The following is a 24,200-nucleotide window of genomic DNA, read 5'->3' as shown; positions in this document are numbered from 1 at the left end:
GTCGAATGGGGGCATCACCTTCCTGCCAAGCAGCAATCAGAGAAAAATCTATCCATGAATTCTTCATAAATGTATCAATCCCCACACTTCCCCCTGCTTTCACATGTACTTCTTCCAATTATTCTAATTTCGATCGTTAGGTACAGTCACAATTTGATCTCTTCTCGAATCTGTTTGCCATTTTTCGGGAAAAATATGTTCTTTTTAGGCGAATGTTTTCTATCTTCGATGATTTGCTGTTATGGTTCAAATTATGCAAGAGAATTTTCTTTCTTGTTGCTATGGGAATAGCAACCTCTAAAAGTTAATGATGAAGAAAATGAATGAAGTTTTTTCTTTCTGTCACAGAAAATGGAACTCCTTTTTATTATCTTAGAACACCTTCAATGATTTATCAGGATAATCAAGGAAATGATGTTGATCTTGGAAGGTACAGAGGAAAGGTTCTCCTTGTAGTTAATGTCGCATCCAAATGGTACATTTAAGTTTGAGCTTTAGTTTTCTCTCATAATTCTTGTTTTCTCATCTTTTTTGTCGTCAGATCTGTAATCAATATCTTTTATCTTCTTCCATTTTTTTCAGAATAGTTGATACTGCTATCTTCCTTCTCTGAATAAAGTATTTCTGATTTTTCTCTATTTTCATACTATTGGCCAAACAGTGGTTTAACAGACAAAAATTACATTCAGCTGACAGAGCTTTACAACAAATACAGGAATAAAGGTTTGCTGTACCTATTTCCCTTTTTCTTGTCCTTTCCCTGGGTCTTTCTCAAAACTTTATTTACTTGTATTAATTGAGAAAAGGCCCTTTCATAAACATGCGTAGACATCGTTTGAAAACTGAAGCTTCTGACTGATGAGTTTTCTATTGTACTTATTTTCATTGTATTTATAAATTTTCTAGTTTTTTCATATGACGGGATTAATGTTTAGCGGAATACCAATCCAGGTGCCCTTTCCAAAAACATTATGCAATTCCATATTATACCCGTCTCTTTTCTGTTTACTGATGAACCCTATCCCTCTCTCCCTTCTGTTTTGTTAAAACATGAGAAATCTGTGAGCCATGACACTAGTCTTTGCATCTACATGGCAAGCATTATCATCAGTTAGGCACATGTTGCACTAATCAACCTTTATCTTACTGTTCTTTATCACTGTAGATACGATGTTCGTTCATATTTGTGAAGTGCACTAATGGCATGTGTGTTAGCTCTGATGTGTAATGATGACTAAAGAAATTTCGATGAATCACTGTTTTTTGTAGTGTATCCATGGTAGCTCAATAAACTTAGTACTAGAAAGTATGGATCTTTCCTTGGGAACATGAACAATTATTCTTCTGTTCTTTGGTTTAGAAAAAAAAAGTGTCTGGTCTACCATCCTAAAAAAAATGTATACTCTTAATTAATTATTTGCATTTAAGAAATATTTTAGCTTATGAGTATCCTTTGGACAAGAAAATCACTTGAACATTTCCTTGGAAACAAACAAACATTTTTAGTTGCATCCAGAGCATTTCTGGGCTATGATGCAAAAAATATCCGATTTGGTAAAAGACACTTGAGGAAAACATACTGTTAAACCAATGCGATCCACTTCCTTTTAACCAACATCTCATAGCCTTGCTGTGATTCTTATTGCACAAGCTTCTTCATCAGATTCAGTTGTTAACTTTGTCCCAAAGTCACTATGTATTTTTGTGTCATTACTTTGTCTTTACAACCCCATGCTAGGAATGACCCCTGACTGAATATGTTTTTTGGAAAAGTGATTTAAGGCAGTCACCCAACAAAGCAGTAACCACCCAAAGTTACATGTGAAGATAGCTAAAGCTCTCCTCACTACATGGCAACCCCTCCCTTATCTGATTACCCCTTAGCGAACTTGAGGCCTAACGGGCGAGCCCATCCTTGGCCCCTGACTGAATGTTTATTAACCGACATTGGCTACCCATTCTCTTTTTTCCATCTGTACCGTATCAGGAATTCCTAAAATAGGGCCTTTATTCAGCCAGCATATTTTTACTTGTACCAGTCTGATCAATGGCATATTTACCTTTTTGATCTCTCATTATTTGTGAAATAGTTGGTGGTCAAAGATCCTACTTTTACACTTATCATAGACGATGTCAGATTTTGTTTCATATTTTTTTACTTTGATCTTCTGGTGTGTACCTAGATTTCAAAATTTTGGCCTTCCCATGCAACCAGTTCATGAATCAAGAACCTTTGACCTGCCAGAAAGCTGTAAATTATGCATGTGAGATGTACAAAGCCGAGTATCACATATTCCAAAAGGTAAAGTAATACACTTCCTCTTTTTTCATTTAACAGTAGCACAAAATGGTACGGCAGAAGTCAATAAATATATGGAAAAGTATAGAATTGTATTTTGTGGCCACCTCAAAAAGTCATTGGAGTCCCGTTTGTTAAACTTATGATGTTCTCCTGTCACATCAGACTGCATAACTTCCTACTCATGGACACCAAAGATGCTTTGGTCTGTATTTATTATTATTATTTATTTTTTTTTGAAAAAATATTTATTTATTATTCTACACTTATTTGTTTTGTGTTTTTTCTTCACTTTTACAGTATTATTTGTTGTAGTTATTGCTGGCATGCTAAGTGAAAATAAATACAAGGGTTCTTTAAAATGTATGAAATTAGTTTCCAATCCTTCAGTTCAATTGTATTTAAATTTGGTGTATCAGAGACCTCTCACATGTAGAACACATTGATACGTCAAAGTCTGCACAACTGTTTTTTGTTTATTTTCAGTTTTTGGAAGAAACTGAAATTTCGTTGATTTTTTGTTCATATTGAGGGAAAACATCCTCTTCACATTTATACTGATTTAATTGGGGGTTGATTGGCCTTATATCTAGACAAAAAATTAGTTATGATTAACTTTAATCTAGAAAATGGTACAATTAAAAAAATCGGATACGACCCCAGGATGGGGGATCAGATTGATTGGTAATTTTTAGAGGTTAAAGGTTGACGAATAAAGAACAAGAAGAGAAAAATAATGTTGATGGTTCCTTTAAACTTCAAACCTGGATGTTGGAGAAATCCAGAGGACTTTCCCACCCAACACAGGCCAATGGCCTTTTTCTGTACCATCCATTGGGACCTTTGTATTCCCTTGTAAATTCATATCTACTTGTTCAGTATTTACTGAGGTGTCCTGGTAGTTGACTGACTGATGCTTCTTTCTGTGCTACGCATGACGGACTACCCAAGGGAAAATGTTCCTTATTCTAAAAGATTGATTATTCGGTTTGCCCTTCATCATTGGGGAAGGTTTTATTCGTGGTTAAACTTTTCAAATACCACTTGCTTTGCATCTTTTCTTTTATGCCTAGCAAAAGAAGACCAACAAGTATGCGCAGCAGAGACAGTCCATTTAGCTATGTATCTGGTTCGTCAGCTGAAAAGTACACAACTTAAGAGAACCCGTTATTAGAACAGCAACCTACAACTTTACTCTCTCGACTGCTAGTGTAACAAAAAAACATTTGTTATTTTTGTGCAATGGACAAATGTTCCTTCCTCGGTCTCTAACCCAGAGATTCTCATTCACTTTTCCATTCCAAACAAACAACAGAAGGAATTATCAAAGAGTAATATTCAAAATTACTGTGGTAACACGCACTGTTCATTATGAAATCGAGGAATTGAGCTAGCTTATCTTCAAGTTAGATGTTCCAGAGACTAGCTATTTTTTGGAGCAAATGAACTTCTTGTGATGACTGGCTTCAAAAATTTTGGCCTCAATAGTCCTCACATCAAGTTATCTTAAATGTCCTTTGTTTATGGTTGTGAAGAGGTAAAGAAATGATTTAGATTCCTGCTTTGACAACTTCGGTATGTATGGCCATGGGTCTACATGGACATTTTCTCCCATTGGCCGCTCATGTCTTGATGGCGCACGCCATCAAGGATCGTCTTCGACGTCATCCGCGCCTCGCATCCGCGACGTTGACGGCCAGGTGATCTTGCTCCGGTTATCTTCCCCGTTTTCCATTTATCTTCCTTTTGTGTTTTTGCTTTTACCCTGTTCTCATTCGCCCATTTCGCAGTGTTTCGTCGCACCCGCGATGGTCGTCTTTCGTTGTTTTTCCGTCGAGGGGAATCGGTCTCTATCCATCCCCTCTTCCCCTTGTTTCTTCCCCTCTCTTCTTCATTTCTCCCCTTATTTCCCTTTATTTCCCCTTTTATTCTCATCTTTGTTTGTAAAGGGGAGCCAATTTATAAGGGCTCCCCAAAAGGACCCCGTTTGGCCCATTAGGGGCCCATCTTTCCCCCCCTTATAAGGGAAAGGGTGGGCGCCCTAATCCTTTAGACCTGTTTATTTTCATTTAGACATTTTATCGAACAGTTTACAGGTCTCCTTCCTCGTTCAGAGAAGAAAAGAAAGAGAAGGAAAAAGAGGGGAAGAAGAAGGAAGGGAAGAGGAAGAGGAAGAGGAAGGGGAAAGAAGAAGAAGAGGACCTGCCACCGCCGCCGCCGATCGCCGTCACGAGCGCCGCCGCCGTCGCCGCTCACCATCGCGAGCACCGCCGTCGCCGTCTGCTGTCGCACGCCACCGCCGCAACGCCGGCATCCTCGCCGCGCCACGCGCCTACGCCCACGCCGCCCGCGCCTCCCTGCGCCGCCCGCGCCGCCCCTTTCGGTGTCCGTCCGTGCTGCACCGCGCTCATTTCCGAACCTTGCTGCGCCCACTGACCGCGCCGTCTACAGCCTTCCGCATCGTGCCGCACATTTCGTATGCGCGCCAGCCGCCCGAAACCATCTCTGCACGCACGGTGTTCCCTACGTCATCCCTCGACGACCGATCTTTACGAATCGCTCCAGCACCTACGCTGCACGTCTAGCCGCCGTGACCTCTCCGGCGTCCATCATCCAACCCGCTCTAACACCGGCCGTCGACGAATCACCGCACTACGAGCCTGTTGTCGAGGTACGCCGTACTCTTCGACGCTCTTTTATTTACTCTTTGAAGTGTATTTTCGTTCCGACTCCACCGTGCTCGAGCTACGTAGGTGAGTGAGGTTAAACGAAAGAAAAAACTTCATCTTTGAGTGTCTTACCGGTATGAACGAGTACGTCCGTTACGTGTGAGCCCTACGGACCGAGTCCGTTCAGTCGTAGACGACCCCATCGCTCCGACAAGGTTTGAGAGGTCACCGCCACCGTCACTCGACGACCCGCCCAAGCTAGGAGCTCGGCACCTCCATCGAGTCGGCGCCTGCATGTACGACACGTAGGACATTCTTCAACACGTAGTTACATAACCCGTTAAGGTTACCCGTCGGATGACGACACCGCCGTTATCCGATACATTATCATTTATCGTCGCCGAGCCATCATACTCGTTGACGACGGGACCAAGTCTAGACGTCCGTCCTGCATCAGTGTTAGGTAAAAAACATGACAGGAGATAGGCAACAACTCCAATGTTCTCCTATTATCAGTGCACGGAGTTACCATTTAGAGGCATGAGCAGTGCACAAGGCCTCCTTTAGATCTGAATTCCATTGTTCCCTAATATTCTAGTTTACGTTATTGTTGCCTCTATATCTCTTTAGACATTATGTTGTACTACTCGATACGGGTATTTTCACTTCCCCTTTATAAGTTCCTCATTCGTAAGTTAACAGAGTTTGGTTTAATATCCATCAACTGCGGGGGGCTGCGGATCAGTTCGCAACCTTGCTCTGTTCTCATCCGACCTCTCTTGCTCCTTGCTATCTCTACGTCCCTATGGAGTTCCAACATTTTGACATAAACAATGACAAAAATGCAGAAGAGAGAACTGCGTGTGACAGGCCTTAAAGACCAGTAGGCCTGTCCATCTTTATTTCTCCATCATATAGTTTCATATAGGATATTTTCTTTCTCACTCGGGATGTTCTTTCTCTCCACTTGTACTTTTTCTACCTTCCACGATGGGACCTGACCCAGCTCTCAAAGAAGCTTTTTTCTGCTATTTTACGGTCTTGTTTTGGGGTGAACAGAATAATTTTGCAGTTTTTGTCTATGAGAGCTAGGGTTGGAGAAGACATTTATTTAATAGTTGTACCTTTCAGTTTAATGTCTTGTAATTTGATGAGTTATCCTTCAATGGTCTACGATTTCTGCTTCACTCAAAAAAGAGTTGAATCATTGCCATTCTGTTCCCATTATTCTAATATATCAAGGACCGATTTAGACAAGCTCTCTGAGGGAAACATAGACCTTGGCTGGTATTTTCTGCAGATTCATGTAAATGGCCCTGCCGCCGCACCAGTATACAAATTTCTTAAAGCAAGCAAGAGTGGATTTCTGTGTTCTAGAATAAAATGGAACTTTACCAAGTTCTTGGTTGACAAAGATGGCATCGTCCTAGATCGTTACAGTCCAACAACTGAACCTCTGCTCATTGAGGTGAGAACCCTACCCAAATAATTAACTTTTTTCATTACTGGATTACCTAGAAATAAGATCATCTTGTAACTCATTGCTGACCCAAACATTTGCTGTGGATCTCAGAGAGACATTCAGAAGGCTTTGGGAGAGATTTAAACTCATCTAATGTTACAGAGAAATTCTGCAAACAAGCACGTCACGTGATTAATACAGGTAATGCTTTTGCATAGAGAACATCGGGTGCGGGTGTACAATATTTAAGGGTATTTGTGACCAAAATTTAGGGTTCTCACCTTGTCATGAGTCAACCACAATCATGGGATATGATTTAATGGATGGCATGAGGTGAGTGATAGGAAAATATGTTATCAGTATTACAGTTGGTGGTGGGTGAGAGCTGAGGTTGACTAGGGTTTGGCACGCGTCAATCATCACATCAATGTGAATGTCATCTACCCTCATCGACGTTGACTATGATTGACATCTAACCTTATTGATATTGACATTCATGGTATCACCATTGATGAATGACATAGGTTCGGTACCGCAAATTGTTGACACATTCCCTAGGAATCAACAGATAATTTTTCTATGTTGTAGTTGAAAATCTGTCAATTATGATGATACTTTGTCAATGCCAATGTTATCAACCCATATGGGTCTTGGCGATGATGTCAATGGAAACATTTTAATGTACATATAGTTGGCATTGATGTCGACATTGACTATCTTTGACTTTGACGCCATTATTGTTTCGAATCTCTGCATTCATTATCAAAAAAATGTCAACTTACCTAAAGTCTTGTTAAAAGGTTAGTCAAACCCAGTCAATAGCATGTCAGCATCTCGTTAATGCCAACTGCCATATTGGATGATGAGATTGATTCCTATGGATGGTTGACATCATCAATGTTGAATGGTCAATGTCTGTCAAAAGCGAAGTCAATATTCACCATCAATGTCAATAATAATGACAAGCTGCTTAAGGTAGAATGTATAGTTATATGAATTTACCGTATCTTTTTTAAAAAAAATATGAAATAAATTTACTGTATCTAAGTTCATCTTTGTAAATTATCATTAAAAAAATTATCTATCATTCGTCTGAGAGATAGCCGCTTTATTGTGTGCCATTTTCTACTAGTTTCGAATTTGATTTATAAGTAACAAAAAATTAATCAATTTTTTCTAATAACTTGGGGATTTATTAAAACAACATTCATTTTTTTCATAGAAAAGTACTGAGGCACAGAGAAGAATGTCAAATATATATCAAATAAGAAACTCGTCAAAAAGCTGGATACAATAAAACGTCTACCTCTCACAATAACCCTCACCTCTCAATTATTTTATTTAATCTTACAGTAAAATATTCCACATTTTCACAATAGACAATATGAAATCTGAGGTCTCATTATTAAAATTAAATATAGTTAAAATTAAATAATTTGAAGTTATGAAAATAATGACTTTATTTCAGATGTTGAATTTATTAAATTCACAGGTTGAATGACACAGAAACATGAGTAATAGTATATTTGGACATAACGGTGATCAGTTATCAAAACATGTGTTTCAAAATCAACAGACTTCTAGAGATGAATTCAAACACCATGTTCAAAGAATATTACTGTAATCAGTTCTACAAGCAAGCACTTTCAAGACAATCGTGTTTAATTTCAAGAGTTTTCATATGGCAAGATAGTACAATGCAGAAATAAACCACAATGCACTTCATTCATCATTTGCAGATAATTGTACATCCATGAAACAAAGTAATCATCCAATTGTGCTGTTTATAGTTCATGGGAAAACATGCATCATTTTGCAAAAACTAAAAGAAAACTTGAACGTAATATCATTATCAACTCTTTCGAATTATAATTTAAAGCTATCTCTTGCGGTTACAAACATAGGTGGACATTTGTGTATTTTGCACTTCCAAACATCACTCAGCATAAGATGGTTCGCCTCATCGGATATCATTATGATGGGTGCATTTAGAGGGCCAATAGGATCCCATTTGGGATGTATCGCCGCCGATGAAATTTGATGATAAAGAGATTTCTCGGGATGAAGAGGGGGAGGGGAATGGTCAGGGAGAGGCCAAATAGAGGGGTAGGGGTTGACCAAGGATAAGCTGCCTGAAGATGCGGTGAAGAGGAGAACAATCACGAGAGACGGGGATCATCGGGGAAGATATGAAGCACAGACGCAAGGACGGATACTTCCAATAGCAAATACTTCTCTGGATGCCCTCCTAAAGGGAGAGGATCCTATTTAAAGGGAAATATGCGCAAGGAAAAGGACACGACTACCCGTAATGGGACATTACTGGATTAGGGATTATATCACATTCCAAGCCATTCTAGTGCCACCTCCAACATCAATCATTAGAATCAGTTGTAGTACCCAAATGATTTTTTTTTAAAGAAAATAAGGAAGACCACCCTTAATTGGTGGTCAACATTCAAGATACATATATGACCAAAATGGTGCACCAATCACTTCCCTCCAACCCTAAAAGACACAAGTGTCTCAATGTTGTGAATGATGTTCTCCACTGATACCTGCCTCCCCTTGAACACCATGTCATTCTGGTGCAGCCATAACACCCATAGCACTGCAAGTAGCCTCCTCCATTCCAGTTTGCTCCTGTACCTACCACCAGTGACTGAGGTCCAAAATGCCACGCCGGAGGAGATATTCACACCTGGTATTTGTTGCGCTGCCCATACTTCTTATGTGAATTGACACGTGAAGAATAGGTGGGAGCAGTCTTCATCGCCCTTGGCACACAGGAGCACTCGATGGAAGCTGTCAGATTCCACTTCCTCTGAAAGATCAGTGTGACCAATCTTCATCATCTCAATAACCAGCCAAAGAACCGCACCTTGAGAGGAAATTTTTGCATCATCAGCGTGGAGCATGAATTAATGGTTGTCGAGTCTCCCCCTGCTTCCCCTCGGATCTTCAAATATGCATCCTTTGCCAAGAAAGATGGTCCTTGCCACATCCAGCCATCTCGATATACATTCGATGGACTGATATGTGAAAGGTTCTCTTGCATCTCCATCAGTTCCTCAAACCGTGGCTCTGACAATGCCCCATGCATGATAGGCACCCAAACTACGAATCAGCATTCATCGACCGTGGCATTTGGATTCCCCGCTAGAGCAAAAAGTCTTGGATATTTCAACTTCATGATGCCTTGATTGGACCAATTGTCGGTCCAGAATCGAAAACTGGCCCCGTCTCCCAACCTGGGGTCAAATAACTCACGGATGTGGGGTATACTATTATGCAAAATGCACCAAAAAGGGGATTTCCCCCGAACTTTAGTGATGCTGGACGGACGTCGTCGACGTCCTGCGGCGGGAGCCTGGGTTCGTTCGTCCGGCTTAGGGACGATCATCTTGGATTGCACGTCCCGCTTTCGATGGGATGTCCCAGAAAGTCCTGTGCGGGGGGCCTCAATTCGTTGAAGGACCGAAGGGTGTCTCTATCTCCACGTGGTCTGCGCTCCACGGATAGTCGTCGAGGCGTTGGAGGGCCCGACTACCGGTGGGTAGGGCTGTTCAGCCGGCCGGATGACGAGGATGGCAGCAAACTGTGTGGCAGTCTACGATGACTAGCAGCGTCGTGCAGTGAACGACGGCGGCGAGCGGCGGCGGCGAGCGGTGGCGACGGCGGCGGCGGTGGCTGAAGGCGGCGGTGGCCAGTGGCCGTGGCGGGCGGCGAGCGGCGGCGATGGCGGGAGGGGGCGGTGGCCGGGGGCGGCGGGCGGCGGCGGCGGTGGCGAGCGACGGCAGCAGTCAGCGGCGGAGGCGGCACGCGGCGAGCGGCGGCAGTGGCGGCAGTGGCGGCGGCCGGAGGTAACAAAGCGGCTGGAAGCGGCCAGAGGTGGCGGCGGCGGCGGCCGGAGATGGCGGCGACGGCTGGAGGCGACGGCGTCGGCCGGAGTGGGCCACGGACTGGGCCATGGTCCTGCGGCGGTTTGGGGCGTGGGCGACCGCGGCGTGGTCCATTGCGGCTTGGCCTATTAGGCTTACCAGGCAAGTGGCCACCCAGTAAGATAGGCCCAGTAAGGGACTTAGGGCTGACGTCATAGTGACTCGGGGCTGACGTCATAGTGTCCAGATTGGGCAGGACCTGATGGGTTTCGCTGGCTGGGGGCCGACCCTATAGGCCGGTTGGCCCCATGGGCCGGTCGGTAGAGCTTGGGCGCACGGCGGTGCGGCCGGGGCTCACAACGGCTCGGTCGGACGCGCCCTTGGGCGCGATGGCGGCGCGGGGCGGGGCGCGGCAGGGCACGGCGGGACGGCGTGGGGCGTGGAGGGACTGCGCGGGGCGGCGCGAGTCGGCGTAGGGCGGCGCGGGTAGCGCCAGCGATGCTGGGCATGAAGCGCGTGCGGTGCCGGCACGCAGGGCGGCAGCGGCGTTTGAGCGCGCGAACGCAGCGGCGCAGCGCGTGGGCGGCAGCGCGCGGCGCGCCGCGGCGCGCGGCGATCACGCAGGCTGCACAGGCGCGGCGCAACGCGGCGCGGGCGCAGGGCGCGATGAGGAGTCTATGTGGAGTATCCCCGGCCCTCCTTGTTTCACGGGCCTACAGACCTCTTCCCATGCTACGAGGGGTACCCCCCTTACACCCATCATCTCTATTGGTTCCCCAAAGAAACCTCCTCATCAATCCCTACAGACTGATGGTATTTTAAACACCAACATGTAAAATATTGGGATCGCTGAAAGCACTGATCGCAAGAATACCAAGCAAATCCCTTTTGATAGCACTTTGGCCTGCCATCCTTCCAACTGCCTCTCCACCTTCTCGATCAGTGATTCCCATTCTGTGGTTAAAATATGTCTCCCCGTCAATGGAAGACCTAGATAACTCATTGGTAGGGAACCCTGAAGCATGCCTAGCGCGTTGGCGCATTGCACTTCTTCCACCGACAAAAAGTCCAAATCCCACAAATGCCGACTAAACCCAGTTGAGACGTAACCCCGAGAAGTCTGCAAAAATATCTAACAGTGTAGATAGTGTGTGAGCTTCTGTCATGGATCCTTCCATGAAGAATGTCGTGACATCAGTGTACTGAAGTAGTAGAATGCCCTCTTGGAAGCTCACAGTCTGGAAGCCCCTTAATATGCCGCGTTCGCATGCCTTAAGGGTGCAGGTGCCCAAGGTGTCCATTGCTACGACAAATAGTAATGGGGCTAACGGGCAACCCTGCCTGACTCCTCTATGTGGGTGTATCCATCCCCCTTCCGCGCTTACAATGTCTAGAACTGAGAATGTGTGGGATGTAACATAGCGTCTAACCCATGCCACCCATACATCGGGAAAGCCCGCTTTCGTAAAACCGACCATAGGAATCTCCAATCAAGCGAATCATACGCTTTGGCGAAGTTCACCTTTGAAATAAATCCCTCTATCCCCTTTCTCTTCCAAGCTGATACACTTTCTCCTGCCACCACCGTACCGTCCACAAGTGGTCTACCTGAAAGGAATGCCGATTGAAATGGTCCAATTAGGCTCCCAATTACCCTCCTCAACTGGTTAGCCAACACCTTAGCGATGATAAGGTATATTGGGTTCAATAGGGCAACGGCTCTAAAATCCCCCACACTCCTGGCACTTGGTCGCTTGGGCAGCAAAAAAATAGATGAGACCGATTGAGCCATTCCAATCCTGAATTGTCTTGTCTGAACTCATCTAGGGTACCCGTTGAAGAAGAAGACTGAGAATTCCGTCAGGGCCCAGTGCTCTGTCCCCATTTAACCCTTGGATTGCAGCTCACACCTCTTCCAGGAGAAATTGTTTCACTAACTCTTCTTGTTGTTCTTGGGACACCTTGGATGCGCTTCTTCCGCTCCATCTCCATTGGTTCTGAGCCCCTCATTTGGTTATCTCTCTGAAATGATCTGCGAGTGCTCTGCTAACAGCTTGTGTCCCCACAATGTCTCGGACCCCCACTTGTACTCGTAGAATATGGTTTGAACACCTCCTTCCATTACCCACCAAATGAAAAAACAGTGTTGGCATCTCCTTCCTTCAGCCAGAGTTGCCGCGACCTCTGCCTCCAATCAAGTTCTAGTTTTTTATCATCTTCTTCCACCACCATTCTGCATGCTTTCCTCTCATGAAGTTCGGCATGTGTTACACTTCGGGTGCCTTCAATTGCATCTAACTGCTGGACTCGTGCTAGGGCTTCCTCTCTTCTACGGTTTCTTCCTGCTCGTATCTTTTTCTTAACCCCGATAAGGTGTTGTCGCACACCTGCCAGTTTGGTACCCAACTATGCCGTGGCTGTGCCTTGGGTGGGTTAGGCCATCCACCAAGCTGTCACCTCTTCCCTGAACCCCTTCTCTCGAAGGCACAACCAATCCATTTTGAAGGACGCGAGCCGATTCTGTCCAACGTTATCTTGCGAGATAATCAATACATGGTCAGATAGCAGTCTGGGGAGTGCTCAGACATCAGCCAATAAGTATTCTTTGAGAATTTTCACCGAGCAGAGAAATCTGTCCAGGTGAGAGAGTGTGTAAGGACGCCTCGTGCTGCGCCATGTGTACGTGCAATTTGTCAGACCCATTTCTTGCATTCCGATTTCAGAAATGAAAGACCAAAAAGCCTCAGAGCCTGGATCCTGCCCTCCTCTCCCTTTCGGTCTATGTCACGACTCCACAACCACATTGAAGTCTCCTCCAAACAGCATTGGAATCCCATGAAAGAGTGAAGCCACTCCTAGCTCCTCCCACAGCCCGTGCCGTGGGGCTGTGATAACTTGGCAATAGACCGATGCCACCATGCATTGAAAACCATCGCTCCTTCTCTTCAGCTTTACCGCAGCCACGTACTGTCCCATCCAGTACCCTTCTTTAGCAAAAGTCAATGTGTTCCAAGCAACCAGCAACCCTCAAGATCTACCAATTGTGTTGATTGCCACAAAGCCCTCGAGAAATCCTTGCCCCACCACGTTCCATTCCTTTGAAGAGAAACTCTCTATCGATGTCTCCTGTAGGCAAAGTACTATGGCCCTCCATTGCCGCAAATACCATCCCATCACTCTTCGTCTCCCTTCATTACGGAGACCATGTAAGTTCTATGAGGAACACTTCATAATTGAAACGATGGTTGTCCCCCTATTCACCTCTCCGGCGTCACCTCCACACACTCGGCCACCTCACACGTCGTGAGGTGTGTGACCTGCTCGTCCTGTAGTTCTTTGTCCCCTTTTGGTTCGAAGACTCTCTGATCTCCTGCTCCTTGGTGTTCAGCCCCCTCGATGTTGCCCTGTTCATATCTTGTTAGAGTCCCACTTTCTTTGACATTCCTTCTGCGATCAAGCGCCTTGGACCGTGTTTCCCGGTCACCACCCACAGCTTCTTGCCATCCTTATCTGTCAAGGCCAATTTTCCTCGACCGTAAACCACACCCTTAAAACGCCGAAGGTCTTCATTAGTGACCCACCGCACTTTATGGTTGGCCCTTGTCCTCCTCTATCGCGCGCTGTGGTCTTCTCTCGTGATGTCCCCCATAGTCGAGGATGACGGGAGGTCCATGTTGCGCTCTCACCGCTGGCCTTGTCTGTGATTTCTTTGTCTGGTGCAACCTCTCCCACCGTAACTTGTCGTCCCGACTGTACTCCTGTGGGTGAGCCCTCCATCTCGCCTTGTCCATCGCCAATGTCCTCGACCGCGCGTGGGGCTGGCAGATGTGTCATAGGTCTTATTCTGCCTCTGAAGGTGCCGGCATATCCATGGGACCTAACCAAACCAGGTATCAAATCCCCTTCTATCAATTCCACTTCCACTAGCACCACCCTTGGGACCCCATCCTCCAAACCCGTTAATATGATACTCTTAAGATTTCCAAATGAAGTGACTATCTTCTCTAGCGTCGATTCTCGACGATGCACCAATGGAACCCCGTGCACCTCTACTACAGTCCCCAATTATTTTTTTTGATCAGCCCCATCCATGGAGAGCACTCGCTGCCACCTCACCTCTGTGTTGTCATCAACCCGTTGCACCCAGCCGCAGACCGCAACATATTTGGCCATTGATACCCCTCGAAGAATTAGGGTGTTCGTATCTTGTCTTTGTGATTCTGCCTTCTCCAGTGCCTTCTCGGACCTCCTCTAACCCCCACTAAGCACTTTTGGAGTGAACTAGCAAATGTATCCACCCCCTTTGCAACTAGGTGGGTCATTTGTTGGTCTTGTCTCCCAGCCTGTTGCCCTCTCTGCTCATGTCTTTTAGTATTTTCTCCAGCCCCTCAATGACAATTGGCTTGGCGATGTCCCGTCCCTCTGTATCCGCGGCAGATCACTGGCTCTCTATGTTCTCTTGCTTGGTGTCCCATTGTTAAACATCTAAAGCACCTGTTCTCCTCGCTGGCAGGCCATCGAGATGTCATTGCATTTTTGGATTGTGGCTTTTTAATGCGACAAGACCTCAACGTCACCCATCTTTCTTCATCGTCTTCCGCTCCATGTGGTCCTCCATTCCCTCGAATTAAGACTTCTTCGCATGGGCTTGAGTCTAGTGCTTGGACCCCATTATCTCGCGTGCGTGATGATTGCTTGTGTCTGGCTGCAACATAATTGTCTCTTTCTGTGAACTTGATTCCAGGGTTCCCCCCATCTTCCGAGCATAGTTTGCATGTATGGTGACCCCACACTCTCCGGCCCTCATCCTGTGCCGCCACCTTCCCTGCAAGGTGTAATCTTCTCCAATCTCCTTCTGATCATCTTCATGGGCCCTCCATGCGCGTGCATGAAGCCCTCCAATGGGTTGCACATGCTTGAGTCTCTTCTCTCTGTCACCAAGTGTTCTCTGCACGTCTGCCCTGTGCGCCCGTCCAGCGTGGCTGGAGGATCTTAGGTTGGGGACCTCACACCATCTCCTCAGGCCCTCCCGCTGAGACACGTCCCAATGGAGAACCTCTTTGCATCGGGAATTCTCCATGCAGAAACCTTCTCGCTGGAGGCCATTGTCGAAGACATTCCTCTGTGATCACAACTCCGCATCTAGAATTCTTTAGGCCGATGAATGCTACTCGCGGCTCATCCCCCTCCCACCATCCCTTTTGCCCCCAACGTCTGGGTGATCGCCGTGCTTGTAAACTCTTCCCTGGTGCCCCTCTGCCACCACTTTGTGTTACTCCCAATCGGCCACGACCCTTTCGCCCCAGCGGCCGATGTCGTGTCGGTTGTCACACCTAAGGAGTTTACTCCCTAGCCGCTCTGTCATCCTTTCACTTTCCTCTCTGACAGTGGCCCACTCTGGTACGTATGCCGCACCTGATGGTTTCATTCCTTCGCCGCTCCATCTTTCCCATCTTCACATCTATCAAGTGCTAGGGTTTGCGCAATGGCAGAGCAACCAGCGGAGAAGGTGGAGACTTGGCAGAGAGTCGGAGTCCTGTGCTCTTGGCGGAGCGTCGTAGCGGCAGACCTTGACCTCATCCTCGTCTGTACTCGACTCGTCGGAGTGCTGGGGCAACAACGACGTCGGAGCGACGTCAGAATGTTGGAGCCCTCGTCGGAGTTTCACTAGAGCCTGATCGCTGGAGCCTCCCTGCGAATGCGTCCTCTTCAGAGGCTCGCTGTTCTCCCTCGTCCCCGCCGGAGCCCTGCTCCCCTCATCTTTTTCCTCGTCGTTCTCCCTTCTCCCTCATCCTCGTCGTTTTCCCTTGTCATTCTCCGATAAGGGATCAAAATCCTGAAATCCAAGGATCACCGATCACGGATCGGGGGTCAGCGTTCTCCCTCGCCATGATCAAGCTAAAATGTCATACCATGATCATCCAGTAATCGCAGTCAGTAACAGACAGCATATTGCTGCATTGTTTTCTACTAATTCCTACTAATCATTTTCCATCCCCAAGTAACATAGAAAATAACCTTTAGAACATTATATTGTTATGGAATGTATTCATCATAGATTTTTATAGTTCATGATGTGGAGTACTTCCACGGCTCCTATCATCATACCCAGCCCGACTAACCTTGAGCATTGCTATCGATCATGTATGACTAAGTCGTTGGAAAATGGAATTTCTATTGGTCAATACCAACGCTCAAAATGTATTTCAATGAGCATTTTATGAAAATAGGACAATAAATGTTACTTATAAAGAGATCAAAATTTGTAAAACTTTTTATGTATAGGAAATATTTTTTGAAATTAAACGTAGTGAAACTAAGAGTAAATATAATATCTTATTAATTGAAAAAAGACATTATAGTATTGTTGTACTCATGCAACAGTGACAAAAGCAATTCTTCTCCATATGTTAATCACGTTGTCTATGTCCATCCACACAAGTTAGCCAGAGCATAAAAGAATGGGAAACCTGAAAACTATTTGTCATAAAATAAAGCCCTGAAATTTCTATTTTCATTCTACGCAAAATATACAGAAAATAAAGTGAAATTTCAGATTAAAAATGTAATAAATAAATACATCCAAGTGGTGTTGTGATACGGTCCCTATAAGAACGTATGAAAGGAGAAGAAGGAAAGGGCTTAAAGTCAGTAGGCCAGCTGGCACTGAGCTGGCCAACTGACTAGCGGTTTCTGGAAAAATATCTTAGAAAGGAAATAAAGAAAAAGGGGGCTATAAATAAAGGAAGGGAGGATGGGAAAGGCACGGAGGCTGTGTTTTCTAGGAACCAGCTATTCTTGAGGAGCGAGGGCTGCATTCGGCGTGAGTCTCTTCAGGGGTGGTGGCTGCAGAGAAGAATGAAGACAAAGTCCGGGTGTTCTTATACAGCAGAGGCTAGGACCGAGGATCCAATTCGTAAGTCCATTTATCAGCAATTTCTTTACCTTTTGATACGGAAGTGTATCATATTGCTACTGAATCTGATGTAGCCCACTGAAGATTTCACGGGTCTGGTGGCCCATGTTTAGGGGGGTAATTAAATATTTAACGAACGAGGGCCTGGCATGAGCATTTGAAGAACAGAGTTGAGAAGGGTCATGATGACTAGTCCTTAAATGGTGATTAAGGCTTAGGAATTAGACAGTTATAGAGAGAAAGGTTGTTGGAAACTAAGAGGGGGGGTGAATTAGCTTTTCTGATTTTATATTATCTAAATACCTTTTAATGATTCCTTGTTTTAACTCTCACCTCCTTTCTCTAAGACACCAAGTTTACTTGGTTCCTCGATCTGCTAAGTGATCGAGTCAATCCAAGGTCCCCCTTCGAGTCCAAACTAGGACTCAGGATATCCTTATCAAGGATCCTCCCTTGTAAGGTACCCTCACCCAACTTACAGAGTTGCTGAGGAGTCTTCCGGTGGCACTTCTCGTTCCTTGGTGCACGAGCTTCAACCCCGAACGCCTTCGGGTAGACCGTCACGAGCACTTCCTCGTACGCCTACTTCTCTCATCACCGTCACATCCTTGATGCCACCCACGTCACCTCCCCGCCTTCTGAATCTTCTTCACCTGCTCAGATTAGTAAAAAGGAAAACAATGCCACTCCCCGTGATTGATTCAACAGTCAATCACCGCACTCAATGATGGATGAGTATATGATAATATCACAAGCACAAGAATCAAATCTTCTTTCAATCTCAGATCAAATTACTATCAAAAATCTCTCTCAGATCACAGAAATCAACTTCAAATATTTCTTTGAAAAGATGAAGATCAAAATTCCACTATCCTTCACAATACTATATGAAAAATCACCACTAAGACTATGATTGTGAAGGAATCTATCAACCTTTTCACTAAATGAGTGAATGATCAAAATGAAAAACTTCCCTTATGAGTAGAGAAACACAGCCACACCAACTGCAGGGGAAGAACTTCACAAAGAGGAGCACTTTCTTCACACACAAAGAGCTCAAGAGAGATGGTTTTCAAAGAGGATACCTCAACCCTTGCTCTGAAGGGGTATTTATAGGGGTAGGGGTAGATTGTAATTTTCTGAGAATTTCAAAAAAAATTCGAGCTCAAAAGGAGCTGTAATTAATTTTTTATGATTTTTTCAAAGTTTTATAGAAAGTTTCCTTAATTAAAAAATTAATTATAGTAATTAATGCTAATTAAAGTAGTTAGGTTTAATATAGGAATTTCAAAAGTCGGAAAAAATACGATTTTTAGAAATAAGAAATGATTTTGGAAAGTCAACCGTCGGACCCAACCTTTGGAATAAATCAAATTTCCTAATTTGATTTTTCGGGTCCAAAGTACATTATATATAAATAATTTATTTCTACACTAAGAGATGACTTCTGGCGCAGTTGTAAATCGCTTCATTATTGAGGCGGAGGTCTTGGGTTCAAATCTCGTTCTCCCCATATATATATTTATATTTTTAATTCAAACTTTAGTAGCGGACCCGACCTCGGATTTAACTGGTTAAATCCGCCCGTCGGGTCCGCCACTAACGCTAATGGGCTCCGCCCATTTAGGCCTTATTGGGCCCTTCTTAAATGAACTAAAATGCCAGAAATTTATTTAGGAGTCAATTTTGCACTATTTAAAATACTTTTAATTGTTTTAAAAATTCAGAAAAATGTTTATAATATTTTTAAAGTATTTAAAAATATTTCTAAGGCTTCTAAAAATAATTTCAACATACGTTAAATATGAAATGACCTTTTAAAATATTTTAAAGTATTAAAATAACATTTTAATACTTTAAAACTATTTTCAAAAACTTTAAAAAACATTTTTCATTCTCCCAAGTACTTTATGATTATTCTAGTTTATTTTATAGTTTTAACACATTTAAAAAAACATAATCTTAAAATATTTTAAGCTCTAATTATAAATCAGTTTCTTAATTTTAAATTCTAATTTAGTGTACATTAAAACACAAAAACCTCAACAAAGGTGGTGTTGAGTATCTGCTGTCTGGTTGGGAGTTTTCCGTTCGAGGGCTCCTTAAATAATTGTTTTTATTTTCCTGGTTGTGGTGGACTCATCTTTGGACTTGTGAAGTTCTGATGCCTCTTGAGGTTTTTCTTCACTGTTGGTCCTGATCTATCTGTTTCTCAATGGTTTACCTGCAGTTAAGACGCTGGTATTAAAGCCATGATTTGCCTAGATGCTAGCAAATCCCATGCTCTTTCTCTAGAAGCGTGGCTAGATATATCTCTGACCTCTTCACAGGTTCCTACTCCCTTTTCATGCAAGGCGTCGATAGAAGGGATTTATGAGCAGTTGCCATCCAGCACATCGTCAGTCACCACTGATCACCTCAGCTGGCCACAAATGAACAAGTATTCTATGAACCCCTGAAAGCTCCTTTATGACCCTTGGCAAGAGACCAGCATTGACGAATCTGCCTATTAGAGGCAGAATCCGAAGGAAAGAAAGTTGAAAGCCTATGATTCCTCGACGATGAATGATATGGCCCAAGAGCCACATTAAATAGATGAACATCACCATAGAGATCAAGCAATATGAAGCAGACCAAAGGAACTGCCTGAGTAGATGCAGGTTGAAGCAGTTCTTGAATTTGACAGGGAGTTTTATGCCACAGCGGATGTTGAAGATGAGAGATTTAACTCACAATATTGATCCTTGATAGTGGGGCAATACCCTCCCCCAGCGCACAAGAAAACTTGATGAATTAATCTCTGCACGGGCCAGATTCTTTCGCACAATAGACAAATGTCCAATATAGAGCATTCTTTAGAAGAGAGAGAAAAATATCCTAGAGGGAGTTCCATGTGACTTTCTTCATTTACATCTCCAGGATGGAATGTGTTCTAGATGCCATCGTGACCTTGATTCATTTACATCCTCAAGTGCAAGCTTGGTACAAATACGAGTGTTTCTGTGAAGTCTATACTGAAAGATTGGGTGGAGCCTTTGGCCACAAGTCCAGATGTATGCCTTTATAATGACCCATTTGAGTTATATTTTAAGCTTTATCCCAATTTATATCCAACGGTCTTCCAGCTATGGGGCAAAAGATAGTAGTTCCCAAGTCTCTGCCTTAATGAGTGCATCCATCTCCTGATCCATGAATCTTCCACTGCTCTTTGTAGAACATCTGTAAAGACCCGATCAGGATGTATCAAAGGCGGCAGGGGGCCAAACAACCCTCTGTATTGTTGGCCCATAAAGGGGGCCAAACCTAGCCCGGCCCACTAAGGGTTATGACTCACGATGCATCGTGAGTCATAACAGGAGGGGGAGATTGATCGAAAAGGGCAGGAAAAAACCCTTGTAAGTCTCTGCCTTCCTCTTTGCTGTCCTTCTTCGCCTTCTTCTTCCCTCCTTTCCCTTGCGGCCACCTCCAGGAGTATTGGTGGCACAGACATAGGTGTTCGCAGCGATACAAACAAGCGACTGCAGCCTTCATGGGATTTCCAATCCTATCTTCTATCCCTCTCATTTCTGTTAAACATCTCGCCAACCCTCAAACATTGCTTGACTGTGGTATCAAGTGTTCTTGTTGCTGAGCAAGAAGGGGGATTCCAGGTTAGTAGGGAGCAGGCAGCATTCAGAAGGGAGACTATCATAGTACATAGTATACAGGCGATTGGTATCTCATATTCTGAGTACATAATGCTTTATCTTTCTGCATGTCAATTAGGGATCATACCTTAAAGGGTTCAGAGCTATTAGGCATGACAATCTGCATGACCTGATTCAAACCTAGATTTTTGTTTGTGTCGAAAATGGGAAGAGGAGAGGTCGAGCCTATGAGGGATCGGCCAGGATGAACTGTTGCCCGAATATGAAGTGAAGTAGAGACAATCATGGGAAAGGGGACTGTCATTCATACAAAGAGGTGAGACTTAGACATCAACGATGAGAATCTGGGGACTGCAAATGCAACTTCATTCTTCTTGGCTACACTCCTAAAAGGGCGGCCAAAGCAACTAAAATGCGCTTAGATATTATCAGGGAATGCATCATGAGCCTTTCATGATGTTGAAAGATTTGTCGATCAAGTCCCGCCTCTCCCAAATTTAAAATAGCTTTGGGATGCTACCTTTGCATGCTGGCTGATAGGCTGTGTTTCAAAGTATTAGAGTTGCACCCTTCTCCCCATATTATCTTCGTAAGCTCCCATATGATGTCGATGACGTCATCGATGACGTCGTCCGGTCGGTACCGAGTCGATGCTTGGATACCAAGATGGCGTCAAACGTCCTCAGTGACATCGTCTGACGGGTAAGTTCCCTAAGGGGAATGTAACTACGTGATGTGATGAACCCTAGGTGGATGTACGTGCGGGCCCCGACTCGTGGGGTTCGCCGATCTCCGAGCTCCAGGATGGGCGACCGGTGACGGTGATAGTGACCTTCTGACCCTCGTCAGAGTGACGACGGCAACTACGGCGTCGAACGGAATGATTTCGTGGATGCTCGCACGTAACGGACGGGCTTGACCCGTACCTGGGAATTCATTCAAGTTGTAGTTTTGGTATTTTAAAGTCTCACCTAGTTCTAACCCAAGCGCGGTGGAGTGCAGTCGAAAATATACAGGAAGATGTAATATAACTAACGAGCAAAGTTGAATGACATACCTTGTCGGGGCAGCGTTGGTTGTTAGGGTCTTCTTCGGTGCACGGGCAGGTAGGCGGAGGCGTGCCGTAGATGGGCACGGCTTGGCTCGACAGGCGGCGGCGGCACGGTACAAGAGCGTTGGAAGGCGGAGGCAAAGAGAGCGAGGGGCTGCGGCTAGGCAGCTCTAGCAAACGGCGGTGCTTGACGGGCGCAGCCTGATGGTGGACGGCGCTAGGGGGGACTAGCAGCAGTTGCGAGTGGCGGCAGGCAGCTTGGAGGCAGGACGCGGGTCCATGCAACGGCAAACGCATTGACGGCTCGAGCGGCCAATGGGCCGCGTGGCTGTGTCGACAAGGCGATACAGCGTGAGGGCTCGCGCTGCGCAGGTCGGCGTGATCGTGCTACCCTGGCGCGAAAGCCAGGAAGCCACACGAGCAGCGTGGGCGCTGAACCGGCCAGCGTCAACGACATGACCTGGCAGACCTCGGCGGCCGTTAATAGCGTCGTCGCTGGCGTCCAGGGCGGGTCATGTAATTTCAGCGACCAGGGAGGACTAGCGGTCCAGACCGGTTGAGGTCGGGCTGCCAAGACAGTGCAATAACACGTCGTGCAGGTGGTCGTCGGGGTTGACACGGGGCCGCATGGTCGTTGATTGATGGTAGAAAATTGACGTCGTACAAGGGAACCACATGAGTTAACCAAGTGGGGGTCGGGGTTTCCACGGATGCGGGTTGATGGCACCGGCAGAAAAAAAACAACGTCGTGCATGCGGACCGTCAGACCAACACGAACGCGGGTTTCTTGTGCATAAAAAAATTGCCGAGGCTTCCCCCCGCGAGCGCAAATACGGTGACCATTGCTTGGAATGCGGTTGACGACGTGATGGACAGGCTGCACGAACACAACAGAGATCGTCCGGACTAGTGAGCCGAAGTTCTCAAGCACACGTGTGTCCTCTTCCCTCTCCTCCTCTCCTCTCTTCTTCCTCTTCTTCTTCTTCTTACGGTGAGACCAGATACCGAACGAAAATTCTCAAAGGTAATACCTGATCTAATATTCTAGGGCTCCATCATGCTCCCTTTTATAAGGGCACGATGGCCCTTAGTAAGGGCAGGGTTGCCCTTACCGGGCGGGGGAATACACGAACGTGTCGGATACACGAACGTGCTTTACCCGGGGTATTCAAACACGGGTGTTTCACCTTCGCCTTGGCGTGCCGGTCGAGCGGAACGTGAACCGGCGGGCCGTCAATGACGATTGACAAGTTGCTGAAGATCGTAGAAGTGCAGCTAGTAGAGAAAAGAAGAGAAAAAATTCTTATTTCATCAAAAAAAAAGATTACATAAACACTGTTTTCATAACTACTTATACTAGTTGTTTGGGCAGTCGCCCAACGGCTAGTTAAGGGCTAGTTAAGGGCTAGTTTTGAACTAGCCGTTAGCCTTTGCAGTGGGCCCCACTTTCTCTGATATTCCTTCTAGTGGGCCCGATAGTTCTCCATTGGGCTTGGGCCATTTTCCTCTAGACTTGGGCTTCTGTCGCACATATTTCTCAACAACGATGATGGTGGTGCCGAAGACGTCTTTGACAGGACGGACTGGCACGCTCCACTATACCTCTAGTGTTGCAGAAGTCACACGAGAGGTGAGAGAGGAGCTGTATCACTCGTGTAGGTTTGTGTCCAACATCACCAGGCACACAGTTCTCATACCATGTGCGACATCATCTCCTGGTTGGTCTACAAGGTACTGCTCTAATTCCACCCGAGAAATGAGGAAAGAGTTTTTGTCCCATTAGGTTTTCCCTTTGTTAGGTGGCTCCCTTTACCTTTAATTTATGTTATTCTTTAGTAGTAAGTTATCCACGTCTTATAAGTGTCTCATCTCTCTGTTTCATTCTGTTCAGGGAGAGGAACCCTGTCATGTTATTTTGTAAGTCGTTTATTATCTCATGTGAGACTAAACGTCGTAAGTGACTCACGTGAGTGATCAGTTACACTCTCACGAGGAGAAAAAGTGGCCACCTCTGATTTTTTGGTGGCCCACCAATGTAAAGAAACCCAATACTGAAACTGGGCAACCCTAACTCAAAAATCACAAAGTTGTTTTCAAGACCCTAATTCGTTCTTAAAGACCGACGGCTACTGGAGAGGTTCTTCTCATCACCTGTCTTAGTGATTTTGAGTTAATATAGAGGAAGCATTTCTTGGGTAGGTGTCTGTGTAGATCCCATAGAGGCCACATGCCAAGATCTGATTAACTGGGGATCTTGAAAAAATACAACTATATA

The 24,200-nt window shown here is 45.2% G+C and overlaps 1 protein-coding gene across 1 annotated transcript; it reads left to right on the top strand.

The window, feature by feature from the left end:
- The first annotated feature begins 5 nt into the window (after positions 1 to 5).
- LOC144714498 (putative glutathione peroxidase 4) lies at positions 6 to 6,795 on the top strand. The gene is made up of 6 exons (XM_078589251.1): positions 6 to 71; positions 399 to 475; positions 662 to 723; positions 2,184 to 2,302; positions 6,269 to 6,436; positions 6,542 to 6,795. The coding sequence occupies exons 1-6, from the start codon at positions 6 to 8 to the stop codon at positions 6,572 to 6,574; spliced, it is 525 nt and encodes a 174-aa protein (XP_078445377.1). The 3' UTR covers positions 6,575 to 6,795.
- Positions 6,796 to 24,200: the final 17,405 nt, after the last annotated feature.

Source organism: Wolffia australiana, chromosome 17 (genome assembly GCF_029677425.1).
Source record: "Wolffia australiana isolate 7733 chromosome 17, ASM2967742v1".
Taxonomy (NCBI): domain Eukaryota; kingdom Viridiplantae; phylum Streptophyta; class Magnoliopsida; order Alismatales; family Araceae; genus Wolffia; species Wolffia australiana.
This window is presented reverse-complemented; position numbering and strand designations above follow the sequence as displayed.

Excerpts from the sequence above, each read along its gene's own strand:
- LOC144714498 (XM_078589251.1), top strand. The coding sequence starts at position 6 with ATGGGGGCATCACCTTCCTGCCAAGCAGCAATCAGAGAAAAATCTATC. Across the intron at positions 476-661 it reads GTTAATGTCGCATCCAAATG|TGGTTTAACAGACAAAAATT; the intron begins GTACATTTAAGT and ends TTGGCCAAACAG. Across the intron at positions 2,303-6,268 it reads AGTATCACATATTCCAAAAG|ATTCATGTAAATGGCCCTGC; the intron begins GTAAAGTAATAC and ends TATTTTCTGCAG.